Here is a 14997-nt window from a genome sequence, read left to right as displayed (position 1 = left end):
CTCTGTCTCTCGAATCCTTCAGTCTAGGCTTGAACAATTTGACAGTATCCCAGCCCTCGTGCTCCGTTCTCGTGGCATGGCAATTGGACACCCAAAGAGTGCTACAACTGAACAATATCTATTACCTCCCCGAACTAGGGATGAACCATCGGTCGTTGGAAGTATACCGCGGTGTTCTAAAAAGGTATTGAGAAATATTCCCACGATTTTACCGCACCCACTTTTTGGTTAGTGCGTTTTTCTACCCTAATCGAACAAATTTATGATCTCATGAGTTTTGGGCTTGAGTCCCGATAAGTCACCGGCCGCCTATCAACAATCACTCCATTTTATTCATCGAGAGTTGAGTGATGGCGAAAAACACGATCAGTCTCAATCGATAACGGGATGTACGGAAATAATAACTGGTTTTATTTTCGTTTCACGATGGAGGCTGGAGTAATTCCCACTGCATTCGAAGTCAAAATAGGCGTATCTTTCTACACCCAACCGGCAACATATCCCAGTTAACGAAGGGCCTCAAGCGAAGTTTTCAACTTACAGCTGAATCGACTTGGAAGTCGAAGCACAATGGTGCTGAGATGGCCTCCGCCATGTTGAGTATTACACAATATATGTACCGGAAAATACCTCCAGGAGCGACCTGATAATTCAATCCGATTGGGGGACACATTTCCAGGTCGACCTGGCGGATGGTTCTGAAAGTTACGCCTACGCTGAATAGTGATGTGGGTCCGAACTATTAGCTATTCGTTGCATTTCACAGGTGAGTCTATGTCAACCGCCCACGCATCAGAACCATTCTAGGTGAATTCTTGACGGTATTTCATGGCACACCATAAAAAAGAGTGCACAACGAGTACTCTACCGAACACGTCCACGATGTGGACTCAAATCAGATTTGGCACAACTTCCTAGTACCTAAGTAGAGAATATATAGGTTTAGATGGGTTCTGTCTGTTCAGGAGTGAATGTGATAGTTTTTAATCCGGATAGTTGTTAATTCATGCGGTGTAAGTCATTTTGCGGAACACTTTCGAGTCGGTGAACCGCTACAGCATCGAGCAATACCACTTTTTAAGCGCCTCCACAGACTTGCATACTTGTCCGGGTTTGAGGAAGTGTCGGAGCTTCCAAACTTTGCAACTCTGGTAGCGTGGTAGCGGGGACAAAACAACTACTACATGCACACAAAGTGCAGCCACTGTCCTTTCAGTTGTACAGAATTCCAGTGACAGACTGTAAACAGGATGAAACGAGCTTCCGGTAATAAAACACAAGTCCAGACTGCGCATCCGTCACGGATAAATAATGGATAAAACTGAGTAGTTGGTAGACAGCAGACGGAAAAGTATTACAGAATTAACAAGGACGAAGCGTTTCAGATAACCAATAGACCTGACCAACAGTGTTACAGTAGATGATTACTCCCAACGTAAGTCATTAGTAGTACATAGTACTACAACGACCACGTGTCAGCCAGAGTCCCAGGGGCTGTTGTTCTCTTCCGAAAACGCAATTAGCTCACTGACTAGGGTTAAACTTGGTAAAAGGGTAGTTGTACTTACACAGTAGTACGGAAAACCAAGTTGAATCTGTGGCAGATATCCACAAGTCTAAATTCTCGATATTTGAATTATTCCCATCCAGCCCTGCACAACCTCTCAACATTTCAAAATTTTAACTTCCTAGTGGTTGTTTGGCGGCTTGACGTCGAGATAACGCCAGGACTGCATGCGGTGGTAGAGAGGACATCGAGCTGTACGAAAACGCTAAGCATTCTTTACGAAGCTACAGATGCAGTTTTTCCGCTGACAGGGATCTCAGTGAACAGTACAACAGGTAGTGAGGGTAAAAATATCTCCAATCTAGCTCGCCTGGCACATTCGGTTGTCCCGGATATTGAAAAACTCAGGAGATAAGTTTGGTACCCTGCGCAACGTGTTTGACGGGGTTACAAACTACACGTGTAAATCACGAATAATCGTTCAACTGTAACTCCCTCCGGTGCCTAATTATCATGCCACCCGAGGGCTGAGATAGTGGCGGGTTGTCCAAGCTTAGATGGGGGCAACGAGATGCAGAGTTTGAGTTCGAAACACGGACATTGCGATTAGTAAATTCGCGCTTTAAACACAGATCCATCTCGAGTTCGCTGTTAATATGTAGATATCGCCAATAGCATGAGTACCACGCCCAGTACAGGCGTGACAATACTGACATAGTCACAAGGAACTAAATGAGCAGATTAAAACTAAGAGATTAAGTCGTCCACATTAGACAATTTTGAAAGTTGAGGTATTACAACTTTAGTCAGACCGCAATGACAAGGTGTACCACGACTCCCCAACAGTAACGTTACCACGGAAAATTCATTGCAAAAATGTGAGTTCTTCAGTCACGTTTGGTACATTGGAACAGTATACAACACAAAGGACAAGTATGCCCGAGTAAATTGAGCTCACAACCCAGTCCTCCCCACACAAATGTTGCTACTTGCTCTATCCTTGCAAGGGAGTCACAACAATAGTGGAATTTTTTGGTGGCGATCAGCCCACAGTACTCCGCGCTGATACTTACATGACGAGGATTCAACTGTTGTGTGCTCTCACAATCTGTCAAAACACTGGCAACACGACGTTCGTTCCTTTCGGACACCGCTGTCATAACTTTGAAAACCAGCATCGATCACACATGTCAACTGTTAGGTATCCCCCCCAAAAACCTACTATCGAGTATAGGGGTACCGAATCGAACATAAACACTGTACTCTGATTACTAATTGGTTTTCGTGGTCACCTCAACGGTTGTACAAAGGATGAGCGGGGTCCATGGAGCGGTGAGTTGCTGGCTACGTTCTGCTAAGTTGGGTATATTGGTGCTGTATTATTAGAGATAGGTTAGTATGGGTTAATAGTTAGCAAAGAGTTGGAAGGTCAATGAGAGAGGTGCATATTGGCAAAAATTAACAAGAATGAAGTGAAAACAACCCAACGAGAGACTATGACCTGAAACTCATTAGGAATCGCATGATCGTATCGCATATCTGACAGTAGATCTGCTCAGACTGCTCTGTTTGTGATACGGTTCAGGGCGCATACAACAGAACAAAAATGCAGAGACAGACGGAACCAACACACGACCAAGTCAGGATTTGTGTTTGATAGGAAACAGGACACTCAGAGCCAATTCATCTTAAGGATCTAACCTGTAGGTTAGATAAGAGTAATATGACGTGTGTAGTTGGTACCGCCAGGTCGTAAGGAACAAAACAAGTAACGAGTTGACAATAGGGTTGGACTTACTCGCTGTATGTCCTGTGCTTGAAGAATTTCGGGACAATGAATCACCTGAAATACTGGGGTAGGGACGTGAATGTGAAATGTCCTGAGAAACTATAGCAGAGCCTTTCGAGTCCCCAACGTCCTTGATTGATGACAACAAAGGCGAAGTAACATTGGTCTCAGAGCCTCGCTCTTTCTGGGATTCAGTTTGTGGGGGTACCCATGTGGACTCGGTGTTGGAGTGCGGAGCACTGAAGTAGGAATTGAAATGGGTTGAAGCGCTGTTGCCGTAGGCTGGAAAAGGACTGTCTAAACCTGGGGAATGTGTAGGACTGGAAAAGCTTCGGTCAGCCATGTAACTGCTACTTCCGCTATCACTACCAAGGCCGCTGAGAAATACGTTGCGATGCGGAAGCGGATATCGGATGGACGGTCTTCCTTGCGTTGTAGAGATGTTCGTGTCTGTGCTGGAAGTGACAGGAACTGGCGATGTTGAAACATGTAGTGCTTGATGAGGTGCTGGTTGTGAGTTGTGTTGATTAGGATCAGATGGCGTACAGGAATAAGTTTCGGTAACTGCAACAGAGCCGGGTACACCGTAATAGCCCGAGGAATCGGTTTGGACTCCATGTGTGAAGGAATCAGCCATACCGGCAGCGAAACTGATCGGAGCAGGCGGTTCGCGCTATGAGAGAATGAAAGGGATTAGAGTGATATATAGAGAGATACCTGATAATCGAATGGAATGTGTAACCATCAAAGCTAAGCAAATAAGAATGAAGGCACACAGTCAAGCAAAATCTTGTACAGTGAAAACACGGTGATTCATGTGAAATACATGGAAAAATTCTGAAAAATACGGCAACAGTTCCCCACAGTTAAGACTAGATGGACTAACGAGTAAAAACAAAGGAGAACAGAATACTGATTAGCGAATGCAGCAGAGCTACTCAAATCCTACAGGCAATTAAGATTCGGATAAGCCCAAAACAACTTGAGTGTGACAAGTGGGATGTGCGTTTGAGCAGAAAAGGACAAGAAAAAATGGTAATGAAGGGAGTGTGGTATGCGAAGTATACGACAAACAGACGCTATAGACAAACGCACGCGCAGCTGCATTGTTCTCTATCCCCAGAGGAACTATAAATAATGAGCAACCGGACCAGCGCAGAAAAAAAACTAGGGAAAGAAAACCTAATTTTTCAACCAGCCACATCCATTATGTTCGGACTTGTTTGTCGTGAAATTCGTAACGTTCCTTAAAAACAGTTATTTCAACTTGCAATGTGCGGATATGGATTCGAGAAATTCTGTATTATAAAAAGTTTACGGATAGGGCCCGGTCAGTTTTGTTTGACAGCTGAATGGTTGAAGTGAATTATTCGAAGCTTAAGGCAATGCGACAACAGTTGTTGAAAGACAATGCAGTCCGCCATCACAATTTACAAAACCGGATAGTAAGGTGGCGGAGAGATAACCTTGTGGGAAATATGCATATGTCACCAAGATAGAAAACCTCTGAAACATAACGAGTCAGGTTAGTTGTATAAGCAGAGACCAGGTGTGTGTTTCGAAAGATCAGTTATTCAAAAAATATACCCTAAGGACCCGTGAGTTCGGATCAAAAGAATGGAGCAATCAACATAATCATTTTTATTCCGCTGCATGTGATTGAGGCAGCACACAATGGGAAAATTAATCACTAGAGCCCCCCTGTATAAAGTGATGGCGGAAAACCAAACCTAAAAACATGACGTTAAAATTAACGACTGAAGTCGTACGAACTTAGTGGGCGTTGTAGGTTGGCAAAAGCCACCTGATCTCTAGTCGAAGGTCATCACATGTAACTGCACCGGGGTAAGTTTGTCAACCACACCGTTCAGCTTGTGTGCAAACAAGTCGTTCCACTCGGGGAGGATGAGAAAGGATGTTTTGAAACAAATAATTTTTCGCAGAACAGCTGCAGGTGAATACCGATAATCTAATCTCTGTTTGGATTGATCGTCACTAAGCGATGAGGATGGGTCCGGCGTAGTAATTCAGCCACTGATATAACTTGCGATACTGGCCAGATTCTAGTGCTGCCACGGTGCTGCGGATTACCCAAGTGAAAGTTCGGGCTTTCAAAGTCAGGGAAATCGAAGGAGAGCATGAATCCCCCGTACTGTGAGACATTGCACTACGTGATTATTTACATGTAGAGTTATACTGCCCTCAACACCATCAATAGTAGCAACCCACGGTGTCATAATAATGAACCAGGATTTCTATGTGTACAGCGAGAGAGGTGCTGTCTTTCCATAGAACTCAAAAGAAAAAGATCTAACCCACACAAGCACACTATTATAATCCAGGGGCGAACCAATAATCTAACCAAAACGATTTAAAAGAATTTATCCGGAGCCTGGTGCAGTCACAGAAGCATCTGGAGCAATATTAGGAGCATGAGCCGATGTACTTCCTGAACTACCGGGTCAGACAACCATCAACTCTCAGCAAAATCTTTGATTCTCACTGCCGGATAAGATCATGAAATCAGAGGCTTTGGAAAAGGTTTAACGAGACTTTCTCAGGAATGGTCTTCAATGGCAGTTTGACAGGGTCCCACGGAATGGCGGATTAGGATCGAAGCCACGTTACAAGCAGTACAGATTCGCATGCATGGGAACCCTCAGTGGTATGTGTTAATCCCAGTCAAAACAGGCTACAGCACAGTATTAGTCTTTGTATACAATCTCTTACACCACATTACAGTAGGGAGGCGGAACCTAAACCAACCACACCGACTTAAAATCTTTGAACCACCACCGAGCCTGAAACAGATCAGTGGTTAAGGCGCGAACATGATGACCGTGATTCAAGACAAACCTCGGCATCCCTACTGCTCTAGTCTAGGCTTGGGCATCCTGGTAGTATCTCAGCCCTCGTCTTCTCTTCAGGTGGCAAAGCAGCTAGGCACCGAAAGGATGTTACAACTGGACGATTACTATGATTATTACTACAGCAACACCAGTGGGATGTTTTTCATGACTGGTAGGAGCAAATTTTTAATAACTGTTTAACAGGGTGGAATTCACTGTCTATAAGGTCGAGGTTTACGTGCCAACTACGTCAAGGCATATTCTACGAATAAATGGTGACCAACCACCTCAGAGGTACCGTTCGCAGGCGAAATAAAAGATCCAGAAACGGGTTGAGAAAAAAAGGGAGGTCAATACAGCTCGACTTGGCTTTGTTTGATCCTACCCACTGCGTGACTGGACACTATCCAGTTCTTCACTGGTGTCCTCTTTATGATCTTCCATACATCATGGCAAACGACCCTATAACTTTATTAGATATCCCGACAACTGAAGTATGGAGCTCAAACCTGTGACCAAGCGAAATCCCGGCACAGTCATGTTTGAAAAACTAGCGTTGGTTTTCGGGAAGCAGAACGATCGACACTCGATAGAGGAACCGAGGGAACCACTACGTATACACCAGCTCCACGAAAAGCTGGTGGAAACGACTTCAGTTACCCATGTACATAGACTGTACGAGCGAAAACTGTAGTGAGATCGGCTTCGTACATATATTGATAGGCCCAATAAAATCAAGCAATGGATTGAGGTAAATTTGTTCTACTTTCCAGTCAGTAAGTTTCGGACACCGGCGCAGTCTGACGGGAGAAAACGTCGGTGGAATACTAACGACTCATCCGTTATCGCCAAGAACGATGAACTGACGGAGGGCGACCGGGAACAGCGATAGGATTTTGTGGCGATTCGTAAACGTGATTGATCGATTGATCATTCTTTACGTCAGAGCCTGATTAGAACAGGTGATACATTAATAAATTTTCATGCATCAGTCTGCGACCCAATCAAAATTTTCTAAACCGGACTGTCAATTGTTAAAGTTAGATTAAGCATAGCACACAGCGGTTACTGAAGTGGTCTTCGAGACCGGCCTCATGCGAATCACGCGTATTATGAGGAAACACTCCATGTAGGAGGCACTTCGGCATGTTCTGAAGGTACTTATTTGTGGGAAATATAGGGTACCAGAAAACTTCTATGTCCAATCATAAGGTACGGGTTGCATAATGAGACGGACTCAATTCGGACCTTTGCGTTTTGTGTAAGGAATGGACCTAATATACCTCAGAGATGAACACTGTTCAGTGAACCTATAATGTCAGTTTGTCCTGTTATCATAATCCTAATGATCAAAATGGTTGAGGAAATATAAGCCAATGAGCGTTGTGGAATGACAACAGTGGAGGTACCACGACAAACTGTCTCGAACTAAAGCTGAGAGCTAGAAATACAAGGAATTTCATCCATAAAGGTGCATGCGACTGAAACTCTGAAATTCCACCGAGAGACAGTGACCCTTAGTGAAGGCACAACAACAGCTCGTAGGCGGGTAGAGTTGCATGAATAAACTAAGCATCACAGTATGCTCTCTAGGTCAACGAGAAAACAAAACCCACCCCCTCAGCTGTGAATCATACCTTACGGATGTTGTTCGGTGTAAGAGGAATCAGCCGAGACAAGCCGCTACGCCTGTGCCGATCGGGTAGAGTATCAGGTAAAAAAGGTGAGCGAGCAGTGTATTCAATCGTTACCTGATCTGGGTCACGGTAACGCATTGCGAGCGACGATTTGCGGCAGTTGGGGATAGGATTAGAGGCACGCACCCATCTCAGGTAGTTTTCATGTGTGCGGATAAGTGATGATTTGGGCAGAAACACCAAACGACACTCACAAACTCCATGAGCTAACGGGAAGGACAGGACACGTTTCCTTGGTGCAATCTCATATGGCTCGTTGGAGGGCGCAAACAACATACCATTAGAATTTTTGAAATGTTGCGAGGGCCTTATGTTAGTTGAACCGTGTTCGCGGGTACCGATACACGACAGAGAATACACAGGGCTGTTGTATAAGCGAGAGGAGGGACCAAGCAAACAGCAACAAGGCGAAAAAATATCTGCAGAAGTTCGGCAGGCAAGTATTCCTACTGGACAGGGTCTGTAGAAGCCACAATGACATTTGCCGATGTCCTCTTCCGAGGTCATAGCATCGAACGAGTATGCATGCGGCGTGTAATATACCTGACCACGACCAATCCAATGGCTGCGGAAAGGCGATAGCTACGGGACCAATGAAACAGTTCCATTTTCCCCCTTCAAGCTAAACATACGAATCACACACAACCAATAGAGAATGGACGTCTCAATCGGGGGAAAACTGCTGAAAATTGTGTGGGAAGATCCAGAATCGAGCAAGATTCAACAATAGACACGGTACTCACTGCCTAAGGAGTTTCTCCGAACCACTATCAAATGATCATGCACATCAGTCTTAGAAGATAGAGTATTCGTCCTTCCGAAATATGATCATTTGTCCAGTGTGACCGAATTTGCTTGAATTTTTTCAAGCAGTCATAAACAAACTGAGAACAACTTAATGCAAGCGCCGATCGCAAATCGTAAAACCGAGCGTATCTGACTCTGCATGCAAATGGCTACTTGGAACCACGGGGAGAGAAAAGTGCAAAGTGATGACCAGGCTCACCAACGAGAAATAGCATCTTCGCAAGGGCCCCAGTGATAAAGATCAATAGTCATCATCATGAGCTTCGTATGTAGATGAACAATCGCTTTGTCACACGATATTCTGCGGTTCGCAGAAAAATAGAGTGCACGCATTTGCTAATCTGCTCCAACCTGGCAGATATAGTCTTCCTTACAATAAGAACGTTTCGGACAGTCCGAACTTGTTTCTCAAGACAAAATTATTCTGATTCGGGGAAAACATTTATTGCGAACCACTCCAAAGAGATATATTTGTTGTTGCGGCGAATTTTTGTTCACTTCGGTGTATTCTCACAGAGGGAATCGCAGTAGAATTACACCAGCTACCACAGTCTGTGACAGGGCTTGTGTTGGCTGTCACAGTCGGCTTCCTGTCAATGTTCAAACACCACAACGGTGCAGCAACCAGCACGATATGAAAACCATAAGAACAAAAGTAATTGCACACAAACTGGGCAATAATGGAAGGTATGCTGTCGTGGAGAGTGGTTACAAATGAAGATACTGACACGGTGGGGCTATGTTGTTACCGACCGGTATCAGCAGCACTTCTGCTTCCCAATTTCGAATTTCCTTCATTTTCTCAGCAAGATCCAAATAATCCTTCACGTTTTCAGCGACCAAGGGCAACACGTGGGTTCACGATCCTTGGTTGAAAAACGAAGTGCATAGGAGCTTAACTATGACCTGGCACTTCCATACCTACAATCCTGCAATGCCCAACCTCGGGGAACAGACCAACGACCACCTATACGACCTTGTCGAGCAAGGTGATTCGGGTTTAGCGGTTGGTCGTTCACCCTTGTACGTTGTAGGACATGCGCACTTCGTAGGCATCAGGCTGGTCAGGAACTCACGCCATAGATATCATATTTCGTCAGCTGTGAAAAACAAACGATCAGACAGACTTTTAATGATATCAAGGAAACATTATATTCCTTCATTCAAAGGATGATAAGTCCAGGGTACTTTCAACTAGCTTTGGTTCGATTGTTAAATGAAACTGACAGAAGCGCATGGGAGATTAACCGGGTATACCAGGGTAGCAATGACGTTTGATGAACCTATTGGGCCTGGTTCATGACTGAACATCCATTGATGTTGGTAGTTGCATATTGCTCCATTAGATGACTGGCTGAACTGGGTATTAAACAAATCGTTGGCCACAAGATTGTGATTGGAAACAGCCTATTTACTGAAAACCCTGCACTGACAGCCGAAGATAAAAGCAAGTAAACAAAGTTTCCGGCTTCTATAAGCAAAGTATTAGTGATAAGACAGCCGTAGGGATATATATATATATATATATATATATATATATATATATGAGACTGAGCACCGGACATAATAAACTATATTCTGCTGTGGCGAGATTCTTTTCGGATAGAAAGTATTGCAATGACAGACGTATTTACGTGCCCTTCCACCCAGAAACATGTTACCACAAGCTAGTACGATTTATCCGCACGTGGGATGTTTTGCTACCTTTCCATGCTTTTTACAGAATCAATTAATCGTTCTCAAAAATGCCGCTGCTTGGGACAAAGCGGTATTTTACCAACCCAAATTCCTCGTCTACTTACTGGACAAATAAAATTCCACAACTTTGCCATCAGGCCAGTCGGTATAAACTAATTGGTCGACGAATTTTTTACATTCGGTGGTATGAGGACTACTGACTATCCGAAAGGAGTACGGAAAATGTGTAGGAATCCCTAGCCTAGCTGATTTCTAGAGTGGACGAGACTCCGGTCATATGAAGGGAATTCGGTAGATATTTTTGGGATCTCAAAGAAAAAGTTGCTTCAATTACACCTAAAGAGGTTAATCCGGTAGCAGATGCTGTGAAACATAGAGGAATGAGAGATACTTGGTTGCTTTTGTAAGGAAAGAACCATCAACACAATTAAGCACTACTCAAAACTGACACGGGGAGATGAAAAATGGCAAATTGGAGGAGCAAAAACCTACCCAAAGAGATAGTAGGTTCGGTGCCGACAGACTGACAGTATTACGCTTCATTCGCAGCAAACTGCTCGTCGCCGAATGACTTGCGTTGAATGGCGCTGTAATAGTAAAAGGTAATGGAATACTAGAAGTGTAGTGTAGTGTGCAGCGAACAAAGGCGTACGTCAGTGCAACTGCATTTGGCCGGGTAGTGTATTGATCAAATTCAACGGGTAGTTGTATTGTCCACAAAAAATACGTTTCAAAGCAATGCGCCGATCACTGTGGCAGACCATACTTGATTACTCTAATGTAAGCAAGCTGGCTGCTGTGTTGAACAGTGCGGAGGACGGAAGTTCGATACGTTTCTGAACAACAGATGCGATACCGCGATAAATCAGAACAGTAACGAAAACCGATACTCATGTTGGTTAGGAACACGGCACAGCATAGTCGATTTGGTACTACCGGGCATCACTTCAGGGCTATCAAGACTTGAGGGGAGAATTGTGAGTACCGAGGCAACTAGTCCATAAACTATTGAAAAAGCGATCCAAATATGGTTTATGGTGTTAGAACGTGCATAACTATTTGTGGAACTTCAACCGTGCAAGAATCTATGACCGACAACCCATCGGCAAATGAAGAGGGGGTACTCCTGGAATTTCCAAGAAAGAATAAACGAAAGGTGAGCTTGTTGCAATAGGCTAACCGGCTTAAAACGATCCGACTGCCGAGCAATTCGCTCGCATAGAGTTCTGTCTCTTCCGCCAACGCAACTTTAGGTAGACTGGTAATCAATGGAGTGGTTGAACCGTTGGGATAAATACGTGAGACGCGTTGGCAAGGTGAACCCACCCCGCTGTCGAGTTGTGCCGCAGGAAATATGCACTTGACTACAGACCAAAGTTTGTGGTGGATAGCGGCCGCCAGATGGCCATCATTAAATGGCAGTCAGAAAAAGGCTTCTCTCATCTTTCTATTATACTTCTTTTTTGGCTTCTCAACATACACTACATCGCTGTATGATTTCGAACCACTTTGAGGGACGACACAATTCACAGGATAGTTGTCTATAGCATCTGGCATATATGTTATTCTCCTTAAACAGGATCCTACAAGGGGATATTGTTGAGTATCCGCCTAACGGCCAAGCTATTGACTTTGAAACTAACTACGTGTTTATAGTCAATGACCACAGCCTCCTGATGAATCTCAGTAAGAAATACAGGCACCAATGCAATGTGGAGGGAAACTGTTCCTGTCTGCAGTAAAGCACGCTTTGAAACTCGTAGGCAGGTATATTAAACAGTTAAATCGACAGACCATCAACACTAACCGAAGGGCCCTTGTGTGAAACAATGCCATTCACCCAACTCAATGACCCCTAGAATAGAATACTTTTGCTCAGTTTCTTCAGGGGCAAATGTACTAGTTCCAACGCAAAAAGCGAACTGCACTTTCGTACACTTTTACGGTTAAATTACGCCATCTCATCAGCGGTAATTGATGATGGGCGGTAATTTAAACACGAGCCTGGGGACCTAACAATGTTTGTGAAAGTCAAGCTAGATATTTCTACACCTGACTTTCATTCTCCTTAATTTTAGACACACTATACGCATACACTAAGCAGTTTGAGCACGAATTTACTGGCCGGAAGGTCCGTGGTTCGAAACCGACCATTGTCTCTCGACCTCCTCTTTCTAGGCTTGGACAACCTGGAAGTATCCCAGCCCTCGTGCTTCCTTCGGATGGTATAGCACCTAGGCACCGAAAGTGTGCTACAGCTGAACGATTTTTTCAACATCCCGTTAGGAAGATATTAGCAGGCCGCGCAAGTAGCAATATGCTGTTAGTCGGTTTGTTCGCTGAACTCCACTATGCGCCCTAGCAACGCCCTGATGATTTCACCTCGATTGGTGACGAAAAGTTTGCGTCAAATCGCCCAGCTCACCAACGACGGTCTACGGTACCTAAACTACTACCTGATGATTCTCGATTGGTGACGAAAAGTTTGCGTCAAATCGCCCAGCTCACCAACGACGGTCTACGGTACCTAAACTACTAACACCCTCCTCAATAGAAAATAATGTGAGCCGGCCGGACACAGCGAATGGAATGTACGAAAGGAAGCGACCATTCGTGCGATGAATAACAAAAAATTGCCACAAGAACCCATTGCATCTCCCTTACCTCCATGGAAGGGTCCGTGAAACATAATCGAGGGCGATGCTTGGGAGTTGTATGTATTTTGTCTCTGAAGGGTCGACGTCCTATGTGCGGCTGCAGAGCTCGGAAAACGTGAGGAATGGATGGGCATGCTGACAGAAGAGCTGGAGCTGGTATTGCCCTGTCGGCCAGAAGAATACAACTCAGACTTCTGTGAATTCGGACGCCGAAGACTTGGCTTTCTAGGGGATCGTGATCGGTCTGAACTAGCCAGCTCAGATACAGAGGGGCGGTAGACCGTTAGTCCGGGGATAGACGTGGGCGACGGAGGTACTTGGAACATTGAGGCATCTGTGCCATCACAGGAAAAAATGTGTTGTGTCCCAAGCGATTCAGAAACAGAGGCGGATGTAGATCTTCCTCGATGAGTTAGATATCGAGAGTCGAACGCACCCAGCGAGGATGTACGATGGATTTCCGAACGAAGCCCGACTGTAGGTAACAGACGAAAGTTTGGTTTATGAAATGAGTGATAGGAGTCTGTTCTTGATCCCGCGAACCCAGTGTTGTGTAGGGACGAAGGAACTTCACGAGATTCGTCCGAATGCTGCAAAAATATATCACCGGGAACAGGAGAACGGCCACCACTACGGACGTGTCGAGTGTCATTTGACGCTCCGGCAGGCGGTCTCCTTGTCGAATGATATGAAGTACCGATGTCAGCGATCCCCTTCGTATGCCCTCTAGTGAACGAGGCCCAGTCCGAATGCTAAGCGGAATGTGGGTAACAAAATGATGGAAGAAGTTTAGAGACTAGTGGACGTGGTTGAAAGTGAATTGAAAACTGAAAACAGAAGTGCGGACTCGCAAATTTCTCTAAAACAGATGGAACAGATCAGAGATGTTGTCGGTCACCTTAGAGTTTTTCAGCTTGCTGAATGATGGTTTTAACAGAATATTAAAAGTGTATTAGAAAGAGCAGTCTTGTTTCATGAAAGATACTATGTCCATAGTTGTGGTTGACACTGAGAAAAGTGTACCGGTGAGGAGAGTCTGCCAAAGGAGTCGAAAATTTGCAATGCCCATCGCACAACCCGGGTGGCATGCGGGGAACTCAGCACAAAAACTCAGACACAAATAGGTATTGAATTATGTTAAATCACATAATGTTTTGTACGTGTATCCATTTTGTGGGCGTAGTATGACAGTAAAGTGACGTGACACGTATACGTCACGCCTTCCATTGTGAAAAAAAACAAGGCGGCTAGGGCCTCTAGTTGTGGATAGACCGCCTTGAGTATTTTAAAAAAGGTTCAGTTGAGTTTTCCAGCTACGAACGGTGCCTCGAAGTACAGTGGTTCCAGCTGCTACAGCTCCGTCCACCAACGATAAGGAAAATAAGGGTGGAGACTCGCGCGTTGGAGATTCAATCAGTTCAGTGAAGTTGGCTCGACATGACAGGATTGAGGGCTACACAGTGAAAACGACAGTTCTGATGCAGGATAGCCACTACCTACGTGATATAACCACACATATCAGCGTCACTAATCACTGGTTGGTCTCGCCTCAAGGTCCCCATCCGATGAGACAGCACTTAACAAGGCTAGCGGGGGGAGATGGCTCAGTAGTTAGAGGGCTAATTTACTGACCGGAAGGTCCGTGGTTCGAACCCGACCTCTGCCTTTGGATTTCCGCTGCCTAAGCAGGGAATACTGCCCTGGGAGTATCCCAGCAGTCATGCTTCCTCCAAATGGCATTGCAGTTGCGTACCCAACGGGTGATAGAGCTGAACGTTTTTTTTCAACAAGGTTAGCCGATTAGTCGACTGGGAAGAACTTTCATGATTCGATACTAAGTTATTGTGCTGTTTATTTGACAGAACACCTAACGACGGAAGTAACCAGTCGACGGGGTGAAGGTCTGATAGGCAGACAGGAAATAAGACTTGAGGGTCTGAAAATGGCCATTAGGAAAAAAGAGTGGTTCCCTTGTTTAATAAGACATTCGTAA

The 14997-nt window shown here is 44.8% G+C and overlaps 1 protein-coding gene across 1 annotated transcript in view; it reads right to left on the bottom strand.

The window, feature by feature from the left end:
- Window positions 1-14726, bottom strand: part of T265_00199 (hypothetical protein) — a gene marked incomplete at both ends in the record, with an annotated part of 64911 nt that extends 50185 nt beyond the window's left edge. The window contains 4 exons of the mRNA XM_009163907.1: window positions 3306-3969; window positions 10840-10934; window positions 13012-13756; window positions 14637-14726. Coding sequence (XP_009162171.1) covers window positions 3306-3969; window positions 10840-10934; window positions 13012-13756; window positions 14637-14726 — 1594 coding nt within the window. The remainder of the gene's footprint in view (window positions 1-3305; window positions 3970-10839; window positions 10935-13011; window positions 13757-14636) is intronic.
- Window positions 14727-14997: the final 271 nt, after the last annotated feature.

The sequence above is a fragment of the Opisthorchis viverrini genome (genome assembly GCF_000715545.1).
Source record: "Opisthorchis viverrini unplaced genomic scaffold opera_v5_2, whole genome shotgun sequence".
Classification (NCBI taxonomy): domain Eukaryota; kingdom Metazoa; phylum Platyhelminthes; class Trematoda; order Opisthorchiida; family Opisthorchiidae; genus Opisthorchis; species Opisthorchis viverrini.
The sequence above is the reverse complement of the archived record's forward strand: the minus strand, read 5'-3'. Positions and strand labels throughout refer to the sequence as shown.